At 38.9% G+C, this 14,142-nt stretch overlaps 1 protein-coding gene across 1 annotated transcript in view; it reads left to right on the forward strand.

Moving 5' to 3' along the window:
• The first annotated feature begins 11,979 nt into the window (after positions 1–11,979).
• Positions 11,980–14,142, forward strand: part of ZNF385D (zinc finger protein 385D) — a 279,849-nt gene continuing 277,686 nt past the window's right edge. The window contains exon 1 of the mRNA XM_018570233.1: positions 11,980–12,296. Coding sequence (XP_018425735.1) covers positions 12,275–12,296 — 22 coding nt within the window. The 5' untranslated portion in view covers positions 11,980–12,274. The remainder of the gene's footprint in view (positions 12,297–14,142) is intronic.

Below are 14,142 nucleotides of genomic sequence, written 5' to 3' on the forward strand. Positions count from 1 at the left end.
AACACAAAAGCGAGAGCGGCTTAGGAGTTTACAAAATGGAAGCCTGCTTTTTACTCATTCCATTGGAAGGTACATTTTAAAAGAACAGATTTTTTTTTTTTGCAAAAGAAAAATATCAGTGTTGCAAATTTAAACATGTTAAAGAACATGTTTAAATTTATTTAAATAATATTATATTAAGTTAATGTAATATACATTACATTAATTATATACATTCATATATTAAGGTCATGTAAAGTTTTGGATCTATAAAAAAATTACACATTAATTTATGAAAATGATAATAAATGTGCAGCCAATGTGCCTACAGTCAGAATATACCTTCCTGGACAAGCTGGAGAATGAAAGCTAATGCCTCGCTCGTTGCTGCAGACAGTCTTGTTATATTCTCGCGTTAACAAAGCATATTTTATTTAAACCGCAAAGTTAGATATGATTGCAAGAAATCTGGAAAACAAACAGAACCTACCTGTTTCCAAAAATTAGAGGTATACGTATTCAGTATAAGCCACATTTAGGATAAACAAAAACTGTATTGGTTGTTGTTAATATGTTTTATTTATCAGATTATGATCCAATGTTTTATACAATTTTTTATTGTTTGTACATAATCTCTATTTCAAAAATAAACATTTAATACATGATACTTCCAGTATTTTCAGACTATGCAAGGCTTTTTAACAAGAAATCCCAGCACTAGCTTTGCACTCTATCTGCTGGAGGAGTTAATTCCTCCACTGAGTCATTTAGCTGTGTGCGTCTAATCTTTTATCCTGCTATTCAAACCACAACACTAGGCTAGACATTAGAAGCATATACATAGAAACACTTGTGCTTAGATGGCTCTGTCTCCCTTGCCACCTGCTGGCTGCAAGTAGTAAGTATGATAAAGTAATATGATATATTTTATACTAATGTTAATAAACATAATATATACATATATTTACATAATATTGTATATACTTTTCAAAAATGCTATCAATTTCTAAACATAATGCATTTATATAAAATATGTACACAAAAACACTACACTTTCCTTAGAAAATTGTTATTTTTGTCATTTTGGGCTATGATTAAATGAATAATTTTATTAGTGACATTTGAATACATTAAAAACACTGCGCTTGCTTTTTGCATATGAGAAGCAGAAAAAAATATATATGCATAGAATGCGCTTTAGCCTCAGGAATTTATGTTTTTATATGTGTTTTTGGCCAAACGTGGGGTTTGTTATCAACTGCCAATTTTGAGGGGTTTCAACTGATTGTGAAGACCTGTAAATCAATTGTACATATGAATATACTGTAAATAAAAGAATTTAAATATCCAGTTAGTGGTTTGTCCAGGGACAAAGTTTGTTGTCACACATATTTTAAGGTTACTGAATCAGCACTAGCTGTTTCTTAAGTGATATATTGTCACTGAAATTTTTCTAGAGCCATTATCTCCATATGCTTAAAATGTAAATGTGCTCTTGAGAGATGTTGCTGTAGTTTCTGAGCCTTGGTCTTTTAAATGTATGTTCTCCTCTGTTGTGTATTGCACTTGTTTTAATGTCTATGGCTGTTTCCATTCTATATGACCTGTGTAAGCTTGGTTTATTAGCAGAATAAAGCTAGTTAGTTAAAGTTTTTGTGAACCACATTTTTATAGGATGCCACCATTTGTCCCTTCCCCTGAATAGATGGTGACACAGAGAGGCCCCCTGACCCAGTAAACCCCTGTCAGTGGGCCCCTCCCAGCCTTGGGCCCTGGGGCAGCCACACTTGCTGCACCACCAGTAGGTCTGCCCCTGTGCCTCTGACACCACTGGACATGCTGCCTGTAGTGGTGAGGAAGTCTACATACTTTTTTCTTAAAATATAAAAACAAAATAAATTCCATGTCACCAGTTCACACATTAAAGAACATTTATTAACCTCTACAGTGGGGCTACCTCCACACTGCAAGGGATAACTGCTCGTTTGTTTCCAGGTGCTAAAAAAAATTCCAGCTCACTTGTTCTTAGACCAGGTCCCTAGAGCCTCTTTCCTCCTCCTCTGCATCAGTCTAAGAATCCTTGTGTCATCATGCTGTATATACATGTACTGTATAGGCATGAGGACTCTGAGGGACATCTCATCTGTGCATACGAAGAGGAGACATGCTTCAGTGAACAGAGCAGCAGGGAGTTGGCTCAGCAGTTCTGGGGAGTATAACTTTTTTATTTTAGTCCTTAGACACAAATGAGCAGTTAACCCTTGCACGGCAAAGGTAGCCCCACTGCAAGGATTATTAAAACTTTTCCCTGGAATTCTTCTTTAAGGATGCACTGGTCAATAAAGACAATCTGCATATCCTATAAAAGATAAGTGTTAAGCTGGCCATACACCTTACAATTATCTGCAGATTTTCTATGGTCAGATGGAAAAGGTGCAACAGATTCCTCCATCTACACTTAACTGTGTGGATGGAGTAATCTGCACCTGGGCCAATCTGTTGCACTTTTTCCATCTGACCACAGAAAATCTGCAGATAATTGTAAGGTATATGGGCACCTTTACAGTATGTTTGTTATACTGTACGTGTAGGGAAAAAAAAGAACCAGCCAAGAAAAATTGTGCTATTCTTCACACATCCAAAATATCAACAGCACTAACGCCAAATACCCTAAAATCACTGCTAAAAATGGTGTAATAATTATTATTACTATACAGGATTTATTTAGTTCATGGAGTAATAAAAATTTCAGTTGTTAGGTGGGAGGGAGTTAAACCCCAATAGAAATGTATTCCCAGTTGGATATTTATTTAGATTCCATCTACATTATTAAAAGTTAGGTGACCTCTTTATGACTATGATAGCAAGACTGTGGATTTATTGGAACCTGTAATCTAAGTGTTTTGTAAATGTTTTAAAATTTTACTTAATTACTCCTGATTGTTGCCAGAGCTAATCAAAAAATCTGTGAAAAAGAAATGTGTTTTCTCACCTAGAAATCAATGTCCTGGGGTTCCATGTTATCACTTCTGGACCTATCAACAGAATTATCCAGAAACATTTCAGGTGTTTGCAGATGCGATGAGAGTGTTCCAAGACCCAGCTGCATCGTTTAAGGTTGACCCTATTTTCACCTATATGTTTGAAGCCTAAAATGGTACCACATGTTTTATCCTTTAAAAATAAAGGCTAACTTGAGCCTATAGTTGCAAAGACATGTCTGATCCACTGACACACAAGCACAGTCTGCATCAGTTCCTAAACCAAAATTAGCAAAGCTAATGTGTGTATTAAAGCTGTTTCTATTACGTACTTTTCATTAAACATACCAAAGTATTATTTCAGCAGTCTTTGTAAAGACACCAACACCATATTTGATTTCTTGCTGCAGTCTTCTTCTGGGATTAGAGACATGCCCACTATTTGCATGTAAATAAATCTTGTGATTGCATACGGTGCTGACTAAAAAGCAGGTTACTGTAATTAAGTTCTGAAGAAAGTACTGATGCTATTTGGTATAACTGCAGCATATGCAAACCAAATGAAAATCTAAGGGCAGGGCTAAATTTCAATCATCAGAGGCTGTAGACACACTTGGCTTGCTAAGAGATACCCCTCTGCTAGGATCATCTTTATTACACAGGACATTTGCTTGCTTTCCTTGTCCTAACCTGGCTTATAATATAGTGATAATAAGTAAATTAACTTATATAAGCTGGCTATTTGCTCTAATAATGGAAAAAAATGTGGTCAATAATAATAAAATGAAAAGCTGCCTTTTTATGTTATCTGCCTAAAGACACATGCCTGCTGCGCCTAATCGTAACTTTAGTCCGATCTAAAAGACATAATATGGTTACATTCTGTTCATATCCCTAAGATCATATAGATGGAAGTACCTTATTCGGATACCTATAGAATTACTTCTGCAGCACCCAAGTTTCAGGATTTCTGGCTTTTTGCTAAGAAGATTAGCTGAGTATTGCATATGTGGTAGAAAGACTATGATTAAAAGTTCTAAATCACAAGATACTATCATGCTGTTAAATAAAAAAATATATACTCATTATGTAAGTAGAAGTATAGGGTATTGCTTTTAATGTAAACATTCATCTAGCAGTATTAGGATCTATAGATGCAAATGCATTGTCAACAAGCTATTGGGGAGCATTCCTATAATGTATCAGCTTGAAATTAACTGTTAGCAACACTACCTGGTGGTAACATATCCCCCCAAAAAAGATCTTTCTCAATTACACCAGCAAATGTTGGAGGATGCTGCCACTGCAGATGCTCAGACTATTAGCTCTCACCAAGATGTGTTTAGTTAGCCCTTTGGTTTTCAGTTTCTGCTGCATATAACATATTTCAGAAATGATGGAAACTCTGCTTCTGGTATCCCTGCTGTTGTACCATGTTGTACCATACTTTCATGCTGTCCTAATTATGCATTCTCCAAAGAGTATGCTAGCTGAAAGTCTTAAAATAATTGATTTTTTTCTTCTTTTTGCTGTAATTAAAAAAGGTACTAAGTAAAAAAAAGATTTAGGAGCTACTAGCTCCATCTTCTTAGGGTACTGTACCGATTCTTCAAGAATGTGTACAATGAGAATCAAAGTTAAAGTCAAAGTCAAATAAGAACTCTGAGCATTTATAGATTTGCATATTTTTAGGATAGTGTCTTTCCCACAAAGCAACAGGTGCAAAACCTTTTCACTGCCTTCTGCCAAAAGGTAGTTCCATGCAATTTGACTCCAAACATTTTGAAACTTTTGAAAAGTATGCACCGATACCGGTATTTCAGTATCGAGTATGAGTACCGATACTGGAAGTCCTATTAAGGAAGCCAGGCGGCATGCAATAACTCACCACCTGGCTTCCTGATTAGCTGGGAAGCCGGGCGGCATGTAAAGACTCTCCACCTGGGTTCCCAATTAGCAGGGAAGCAGTCCCCATGCTTCTCGTCACTACATGACAAGAAAGCATGGAGCTGGCTTTCTGGTCAATCAGGAAGCAGGGTCCATGTAATCACGCGGCACCTGGCTTCCTGATTGGCCGGGAAGCCGGCTCCATGCTCCCCCGTCATGAGGTGAAGAGGGAACATGAGGTGTTTTAAAGGATTCACAGATTTTCACTCAAGGCTGTTGGTACTACTATAGTTAAAGCTTGCAAACATTTGAGCGTGTTCTCTAAGAACTTGTGCTCTGTTAACAATTATCAGGTTTGTCATTGATATAATTGCACAATTATTACATTCATGTTTGATTTTCCACTAAATATCAGCATATTTTTCATGATTTTCAAGAACACTTCCAGAATTCGCCATGTGTCATACATCTGTTTTAAAGTCAGCTAGGGACCTTTCTACAAACACACAATTCTTACACCCATATTTAAACAAAGCTTCTTTCAGCTATAGATATTTATGCAGGTAAAAAGCCTTGATGCAGACCTGCTAAGCAAACCAATCACACTGAAATGACTCCATGCCTAGGTTAGTGAAATACTCTTTTGTTACAAAAAATGGAGATGTAATGTGTCATCTTTTAAAAAGATCAGAACATACTATCCTAAAGTGATATTAAAGTCAAAATAATTTTAAGCTATTTCAAATGCTGATGAATTAATGTACAATAAATGCTGCTCTTTGATGTTTAAAAGTTTTAGTTTCCTGCAGAATCAGCTGGTACCATGAGCACTGGTCCTGACTTCCTGTTTTAGAGTGACTCCTTATAGATGAACAGTTGCTGGAGTCTGCCCTGTTCTTTGTGATCTTGTATTGGACAGGAAGTTCAAGGAAGCTGAGCTGAGGGACTTGGAAACAGCTTTTCAGAAACATGATGATTGTATTTGTTTGTGCAAAAAATGTAAAGCAATGCTTTGCTGGGCAATGTATATTTGTTTGATCCAGATTTATTACTGAAAAAAGTTTGAGAGTTTAATACTACTTTAAGTATCTTCTTTTCTTTGTGGCAGCACATAATGCACATTTCCTTTTCCAGAAACAAAGTGTCCCTCTGTCTAAAATATTCAAGGAAAAATGCAGCCTAGCAATAATGTAAACATAAACAAAAGATCCAAAAAGGTTTGCTTCAAAATAACTTTTGGTTGCAGTTTTCCAGTTCCTACAGTTTCACACAAGAGCACTTAAACACATAGACTAAGAACAATAAAGATAATCAAAACAAATAAATTATTAACCTAATTTATCATCTGAACTGTTCTATGTTGCTCCAAAACCCCCGCCCGGGTTCAGACCTTCAAATGAAATTAATAATTGTGGAACAAAAGTATAGCTTGGAGGTGGTTAGAAAAAAATCCTTATCAAAGCCAAAAAAGTTAAAAAAATAATATGATGCTGACTCCATAGGTGTACCCAAATTTCTTCCTGACTATAGACTTCTAGGGTTGAAAGCATAACTAGCAGAGATAGGTCACCATGTAAGGCATTGGTGCCCAATCTGCTGCCTGGGGGACGCAACCAGTTTTTTGGCATTTATTCCCAAAGGATTCAGCTTGAATTGAACTAAGTAATGCAATCTGACAAAAAATTTGGGAATTTTTCTAAACTATAAAAAGCTACTTAATGGAAAACTGTACTTTTGTAAAGTTTTCCCTCAATTGAATGCCCCTTCCCCAGCACTCCCCCATGCATAGAAGGAATACAGCACCAGTCAGAAGAGTTTGTGTAAGGGAAACATGGCAGGCACGCATGCGCACAAACCCAGTCTCAGTGTGACCACAAAACATGCCATGGAGCCCATGCGCGCGCAATCGGAAGTACTCAGGAAAGACGCGGAAACAGTCTTATACCCTGATAACCCGGCTTATAAAGATGAGCCTGCACTTACCACATTGCTGATGGTCTTTCAGCTAATGTGTTTGTGCTTGCCTGTACCCTGTCAAATTTCCTGTTACCTGCTTTGACCCGAATTGTTTGGACTTCTCTCTATTGATTGTTGACCTCCCCTGACCTCGGTCTGTTTCCTGGAGTTTGCCTTCTGCCTTCTGATTTTGTACTTTGCTGCCTGGCTAGCTCTGACCTTTTGCTTCCACGGCCACGTTTCAGTCTCTCGATTCTGTTCACACGCTGCCCGCCCAGTTGGACCTCCGGCTTGCTGACTACACGCTACTGGACATCTCATGCACGGTGTCTGTTCCCATCAGTGGCACTCTTGCTCCTCGCTGTCTTTCCACTCTCTGTTCCCATCTCCAGGGGTGGTAGGACAGGTGTCGCAAGGGAAGCCTCCTCATCTTCCGGTCTCTCACCAGGTACATGATAGTTTGCAGAGGCAGTTGTGCTGGTCTCCATGGGCCACACATAATGGATCTCACAGAAACATGGATAGTTAAGTATAAAGCACTCGCCTGTCACCTTGGGGAGCAAATTAAAGGATGGTTTTACAAAAGAAAAGTAAAGTGATGCCCCATTCAACATTATCTATTCATGCTACACCTTTGCTGACAAACACAGGGCATTTATTTAGAAAGTCTGAGCTTTGGTGTTTAGGAGCAAGCATATTGCTGGTGTAGCCAGTGCTGTTGCACATGGGCTCTAGTGTACAAAGAGTGTTTACAAGCATGGTATAGGGAAAAGCCATCATTGGAGAATCCTCGCTCCTTTTGTTGACTGTCTGGATTTCTCTGTAGAAAGGTCAGACCTCCATAAGAATGCTTAGGTGTTTACTATTTGTTGCATGGGATTTAATCTATGGTTAATGAAAATTTTGAAAATGATGTTGGTAATGCAAGGCCACTGAGAGTACATCTTGTGTAAATGGATTTTGGATATTAAGATATGGTTCGTAACAGATGCTAAGTGAGCAGTTACAGCTAAGGGGAGCTGCAAGTACAACACCCTGTAGGTATCCTTGAATTCTTCAGAGATGCATACTCCATTGATTCTTTGCACAGGGGTGCAAAGTAGAGGTGCACAGAAATGAAATTTTCAAAACCGAAACTAAACCCAAAAAAGAAAAATGACAGGCTGAAACCGGAAAAATATTTATTTATTTATTTTTTATTAAATATTTTAATTTTTTTACTTTTCTGTTGGGGGCTTTAGGGAAATATTAGGGGTCTAAACAGATCCCAGATATTTCCCTTTTAAAATAGAAAAAGAGATTGAGAATGCAGAGTCCTCAATCTCTGAATCTGCAGCTCATGTTATAAATTAACAGGAAGCTTCTATATTGAGTGTTCCTGTTCATTCTTAGCTTGTGGAGATAGTATGTTTACCATGTTCACAATCATGAATGAACAGGAAGTGATCCAGATCACTTCCCATTCATTTATTATTGGCACACAGTAAACATATTATGTCCTCAATTATTTACAAACACTCAGCGATCACCTGGAGGAGAGCTCAGCCTCCCGTGAAAGCAACTGATAGCTGTCTCCACCCCCACACAGCTTTCCTAATTTGTCACAGGAGGTTGAGTGGTGCACCCAGCGGGGAGGAGAGAAACCAGGGATGCACCGCAATTTAGGCTGAAAGATGGCACTTTCGGCATATTGTGAAAAGTGCCATTTTCAGACGATATGTTTCGGTGTTTCAGTGCATCCCTAGTGCAAAGTACCTGTTCTTTGTCAAACATTATATCAATCATATCATAACACATTATAGGATTATGTGATTTGTCATACAGGTAAGCACCTTTTGGGCAGGTAATTTGTAGATGTCTCTAGACTAAACCATGACACTCAGGCAGTTAATTAGCTATACAACACATTTTTGTATAGCAATGGGTACGGAACCCTTCAAGAGAGCAAAGAATTAACAGAACCCCTACCAGATATGTGAGTATATGGTCACTTTAAATATTGATACATCAGAAAAATTAAAGATTATTGACCATTCATAGTTACTGTACCCAGGGCCAAGCTGAGGTTGGCGAGGTCAGCTGCTCAGAGCCTGTTAAAAGTGCACAATCAGGGTCACTGAGTAAAAGTCTCTGCCATGCCACTATGTCTGTCACAAAGGCAGGTGCAGTAGCTGGCAGTGCTGTTCTCATTGATGCTGAGCCTGCACTGTTAACAGGCTTGAGTCACTGAAGAATCCCGGCCACTGCATCTGTTACACAGGGAAGAAGCCCTGTGATTTTATCAGGCAAGACAGAGTGTCTAGTAGAGCCCCCACTGTGCCTTCATGAAAGTCGACTGTGGTGACAACCTCAGTTGGCCTTGTTGGCAGCATTGCTTTGACTGTACCCTACTTTAGCATTATTGTCCCAAAAGATGACATCACAGAAGATGATTTTAAATTTAGTAAAAGTAAACTAAAAAATTGTGTGCTGACTTCTACATTTTTTATAGTGCTCATCATACAGTATCTACTCCAAACTATGTCTGTGTGCTGTCAGAATCTCTATGTGGCAGAAAGAAAAAAGTGACTGCACAAACTAGGCTTCTATGTATATTCTGGCCAGAAAAGATTGGAAAGATCTTTCCAATCTTTTCTGGCCAGAATATACTATGCAATTGTTCCTAAAGTCATCTATAGGACATTTATGACATGCATTGTTGTTTTTCCATTATTACAAATATACAGTCAAGTATACTGGTATCTGGCAGCCTGAGTTCTTTCTACGACATAAAAGTGCATTACATATTATCTATTGATTGGTATCACTAGCTGCATTTACACCATGTTGTTAAGCTACAGAGCTGTTGGCATGGGGCCTGGTCTACAGTACACCTCTAGTTGGAAATACAAAAAATAAGTTTAAAAATATGTAATCTTTGTATACTGGTTTTAGCAATCAGTATATAAGACTATATTTTAAAGAAGAATTCAGGGCAAGAATTCAACGTAGAGACCTCTGTTTATTCTATAGTATATAGTTAACTGTTTTTTATCTGTGAAATGTATGTTTACTGTATTACATATGTTACCACAAAAAATAGAATAGGGTGCCTCAAGATTTTGCATATTTTTAAAGGGTGCTGTTACTGACTAAGGGGGTTATTCACAGAGGAGCCAAAGGATCCAGCCACGGCTTCGGCTGATCCTTCAGCTCTCTTGGGGCCACTGGAGTACTTCAGTTCAGTCGAACCGAAGGTCTGCTGTACGGGATATTCACAATAGCCAGTACAGCAGCTGAAGGCAGCCGAGCCGAAGGCATTTGCTTCGGCTCAACTGAGCCGAAGTGTCAGCCGAAGCGGGGAGAGCGGCATGCCGACGGCCGGTCTTTCACCCCGCAAATGACAGCGTGATCTCACAGCTGGCTCCACCCAGTTGTAATGACAGATCAGCGTCCCCAAATGACCTGGGGATGCTGAACTGTCGTTAAACAATGCCAACTGGGCGGAGCCAGCCGTAACGTCACGGCCACCTCCGCCCAGTTGTTATTCATTGGTTTGGGACCCTACCTACCAGGTGCCAGACAATAGGAGACAGTTGGGCGGAGCTAGCTGTCACTGCTAGCTCCGCCCAATTGTTTTTTTTTTCTATTTCAAAAATCTTTATTTTTTATTTTTACTATTTATTGACAGTTTACAAATATTTTTTCCACTTTTTTTTGAGACTCTTTTCATTGATTTGATATTCTGTTCAGTACTTTATAGGTATCAAGCAGAACAGCCGAGCCGAATGCCTCTATGAGAATAGGGGCGAAAGGCAGCGAGTGAGCTGCCGTCCTTCTGCACTTCGGCTCAGCTGAACATGCAGAGCGCGTTCGGCTGACCGAAGTGCAGCCAAAGGCAACCGATGTATGGCTGATTTCAGCCGATGTACGACTGAAATCAGCCGCACAAGCCAGAAGTGAATAGCTGAACGTTGTTCGGCTCACTTCACTTCGGCTGGATTATTCACTCGGGTGCCTTCGGTATCTTTGTGAATAACCCCCTAAATGTTGAGAAAGGCTGCTTTAGAGGCATAGTATGACTCTGGAAATGCTATACCCCAGGAATAGGGGAACACATAAGCCTCCTCTCAACCCACTGTGCCAAAAATCTTCAGGGTCAAGGCTACGCCAAGGTTGAGTATGGTGAGACATCCACTTCGGGCACTGTAATAGGCGTGGGATGCAACTGAGGCAGAAGCTTCTTCTGTCTCTGCCTCACCCAAGCTGTGTCCAGAACTTTGTGAGACTAAACTGTCAAACTGACAGCCCAGTGCCACAGATTAGACTGGGAGGGTGCAGTTATCCCTGTGTAATACAGAGTACTGCTACCAGTGAGCTGATACCACTTTTGATGAACAAGGCATGGCTCACCCTGTCAAAATGGCTGCAGAGCTCTGCTGATTACACTTGGAGAGCTACGCTTAATTTGTGAGCAAAGGCTGCTGTTGTTGCACTTTGGCATCTCCACCTTGATTGCTAGAGCACCTTGTCCCATCGCTGCTTAGCAGACTTCTTTTTTTTTTTGGTTCTGCGGTAATACAGAAAACTAGCAGTTTTTCTTCTAACACTTTCAATTTCAAAACATTATAAACATGAATTAAATATGAACGTGCGTGTATTTTGTGCGCATTAGTTCGCACTTCTAAACTAGCAGCTTGAACCAATAAACAACCTCGTGGCCTCCTTTTATTTTCAGATACGCCATTTCAAACGCCATAGTTCTCCATACTCCAATCTTCCGCAGCTGCTTGCAAATGAATAAATAATAGAAAATGTACAAGATAAAAAAAAAGTCAGGATGCTTGTGTCGGAGTGATCTAATCACTATTACAAAACAAAAAATAATCAATAAATCAGTAACCCATGCATCATCCTATATCCTATCATCCGCCTCTTCCCCATTCCATCAATGGTTACTATTGTGAGCGTCGCTATCAGCTAATTGCATGATTTATCTTATCAACTTTCCTGAATGCATTTTCCCAGTCGAGCAGCTGCACTTACTAACAGCCTGCAAAAGAAAGGGAAAACATACGCAAAATGAGAAATATGTCGATTAAGGATTCTTTCTTCTTTTCTTTAAAGAAGCGCCTTTATCTAAATAGAATGTTAGCACACCTATGGAGGAGCATGTGAAGGCAAAGTGAGGAAAACCCGTTTGTAATACTCTTAGAACTGATGTCACATGCAAAGGCAAGGACATCACAAGGAGGAGTCAGATTACTGTAAGAATGGGCAGTGCAGCGTGCAGGCAATGCTAGATCAGACAGGGGATTGGAACAGGGATAAGACTTGCTGCTCAACATTCATCCTAAACACAAGAAAGCACTGATCACCGTGCCAGTGCTGAGGACATTTGCACCTCCTGAAGCATGAGAGATCCCTGCTGCACATGACGGGCTTGTGCTGGAGTTAATGCACAATAGAGAGCAGGCAGCCTTGTGATTGGAATGAGAAACATAATGTATTTTGGTAAGTGCTATGTTTTTTGTGCTATTATGCTTCGACTTGTCCATTAAAAAGCAGCTGTTTTGACGTGTGTACAATAATTCTTTGCACCTAGCTTACAGCACTTTGCCTGAATTGCTGCTTGGTTTGTATCTGTGCACATAGATCTGCAATAGCTAGATCTCAGTTTGCCACTACAGACAGGGTAGATGGCTAAATAAACTTGGCTACATATTTACTTTAAAAGTAACAGAACAATCACTGAGCAGGCGATCTTGTTATCATTTGAGCATTTATGTTTGCTTTTTTGTTTGCCTTGTGTTTGCTTTTATGTTTGCTTTTTTTTGCCTTTTATTTATCAGTGTGGTGATTTTTTGAGGGGGAAAGAAACACAATTATTTTCTACCCTTGGCAAAAGAATTGTGTTTATTAATTCTATAACCAGCCCAGCTTATACAATTCATTAGTTGATTTAATAAGTCTGGAGAGGGCTTGCTGCTGATTTAATATTGTGTCAGTGAGCAGCCTAATATCATTTTAGTTCTGAAAACAATTGACCCCTAGGCTTAGCAGCCCCTACATGCTGTAGTTTGCTCTTGCCTCTCTCAGCAGCCAGTACATGCTGTAGTTTGCTCTTGCCTCTCTTACAAGCTCCCCCCAGCTGTCGTATACAAGGCTATGCACTGTCATTTAGCAGGACAAGCACCCCTCTTGTCCAGAGTAATAGTCCACACATCCAGTGCTGCTTATTTAGCATGAAGTTTAATGGCCACAAAAATCTTTTTAATGGTTTCTTGCAGTGATAAGCTTGTTTCATAACCAGTGAAACTTTATGCTGCATGTTATGCTGTAATATTTATAGTATTATCTGAAAGCAGAGCTATCTTTCAGAATTATCTGATTGTATGTGTTTCTCAATAAGTAGCATATGGTGAATGCTGATTTTTTTTGGAGTAGATTTAATAACCCCCCCCCGCACCCCCAAAATGTCTATGCCAGTGGTATGTTAACTATCTTATCAGCTCAACTGATTACACACAATTGTGTAATATAAATACATTTACAATGTCTGTAGATTAGCTGTAAGTTGGTTTATGTAACAAAAAAATGGTGAATGCTTGTTTTTTGGGTAGCACAAGATGTTTACCCCCAAAAGTTATTTTCTAGACTTCACTACATATTTAAAGCAATCAGATTTCTCAAATAAGACACAAACGAATGTGGATAACTCATAGCAACCATTTAGCATTAATCTATGATTCTGTAATTGTGATAGGCTAGTAAAAGGCTTGATTTCATTGGTTGCAATAGACTATTGAACTTTGCAGATCATCACTGCACTGCCTCTGTGTATTAGTTCATATACAGTATATTATTAGATTTATTTATTATGGTAATAGCTTTTTTAATTTGGAAACTTTCATTAGTAATGACCAGGAAACAATTGGATTTTAGTTTCCTACTATCATATCATTTAGCAGATTATTTCTGATTGGTTGACATGGCTTTCCACACTTTGCACTGCTTATCAACTAAGCCCAGAATTAAGTGCATAGGGGAACAAGACATAGCTAGGATAGAATGCTGAATGGTTAAGGTGAGAGCTATCACAAAACAAAACCCTTATAGGTGGTGGTGTCATTTGTTTCTTTATATTACCCTTCAGGCATTTTAAACTGGCATGTCATCCAGGGAAATAAGACAGCACTTATAGAATCAGAAAATGATGTTCAGAAAACGTTTACTATGCAGAATTGCCTTATGATTAGCTTCAGTGCTTACTTGAGTATAAGCTAGTGATAGTTAATTTCCAATTTAAGTTTCTAAATCCAGGAACAGACTTTGCTTAAGCAATGGAAAACAATAGTAA

Source organism: Nanorana parkeri, unplaced genomic scaffold (genome assembly GCF_000935625.1).
Source record: "Nanorana parkeri isolate BGI_ZX_2015 unplaced genomic scaffold, ASM93562v1 scaffold37, whole genome shotgun sequence".
Classification (NCBI taxonomy): Eukaryota; Metazoa; Chordata; class Amphibia; order Anura; family Dicroglossidae; genus Nanorana; species Nanorana parkeri.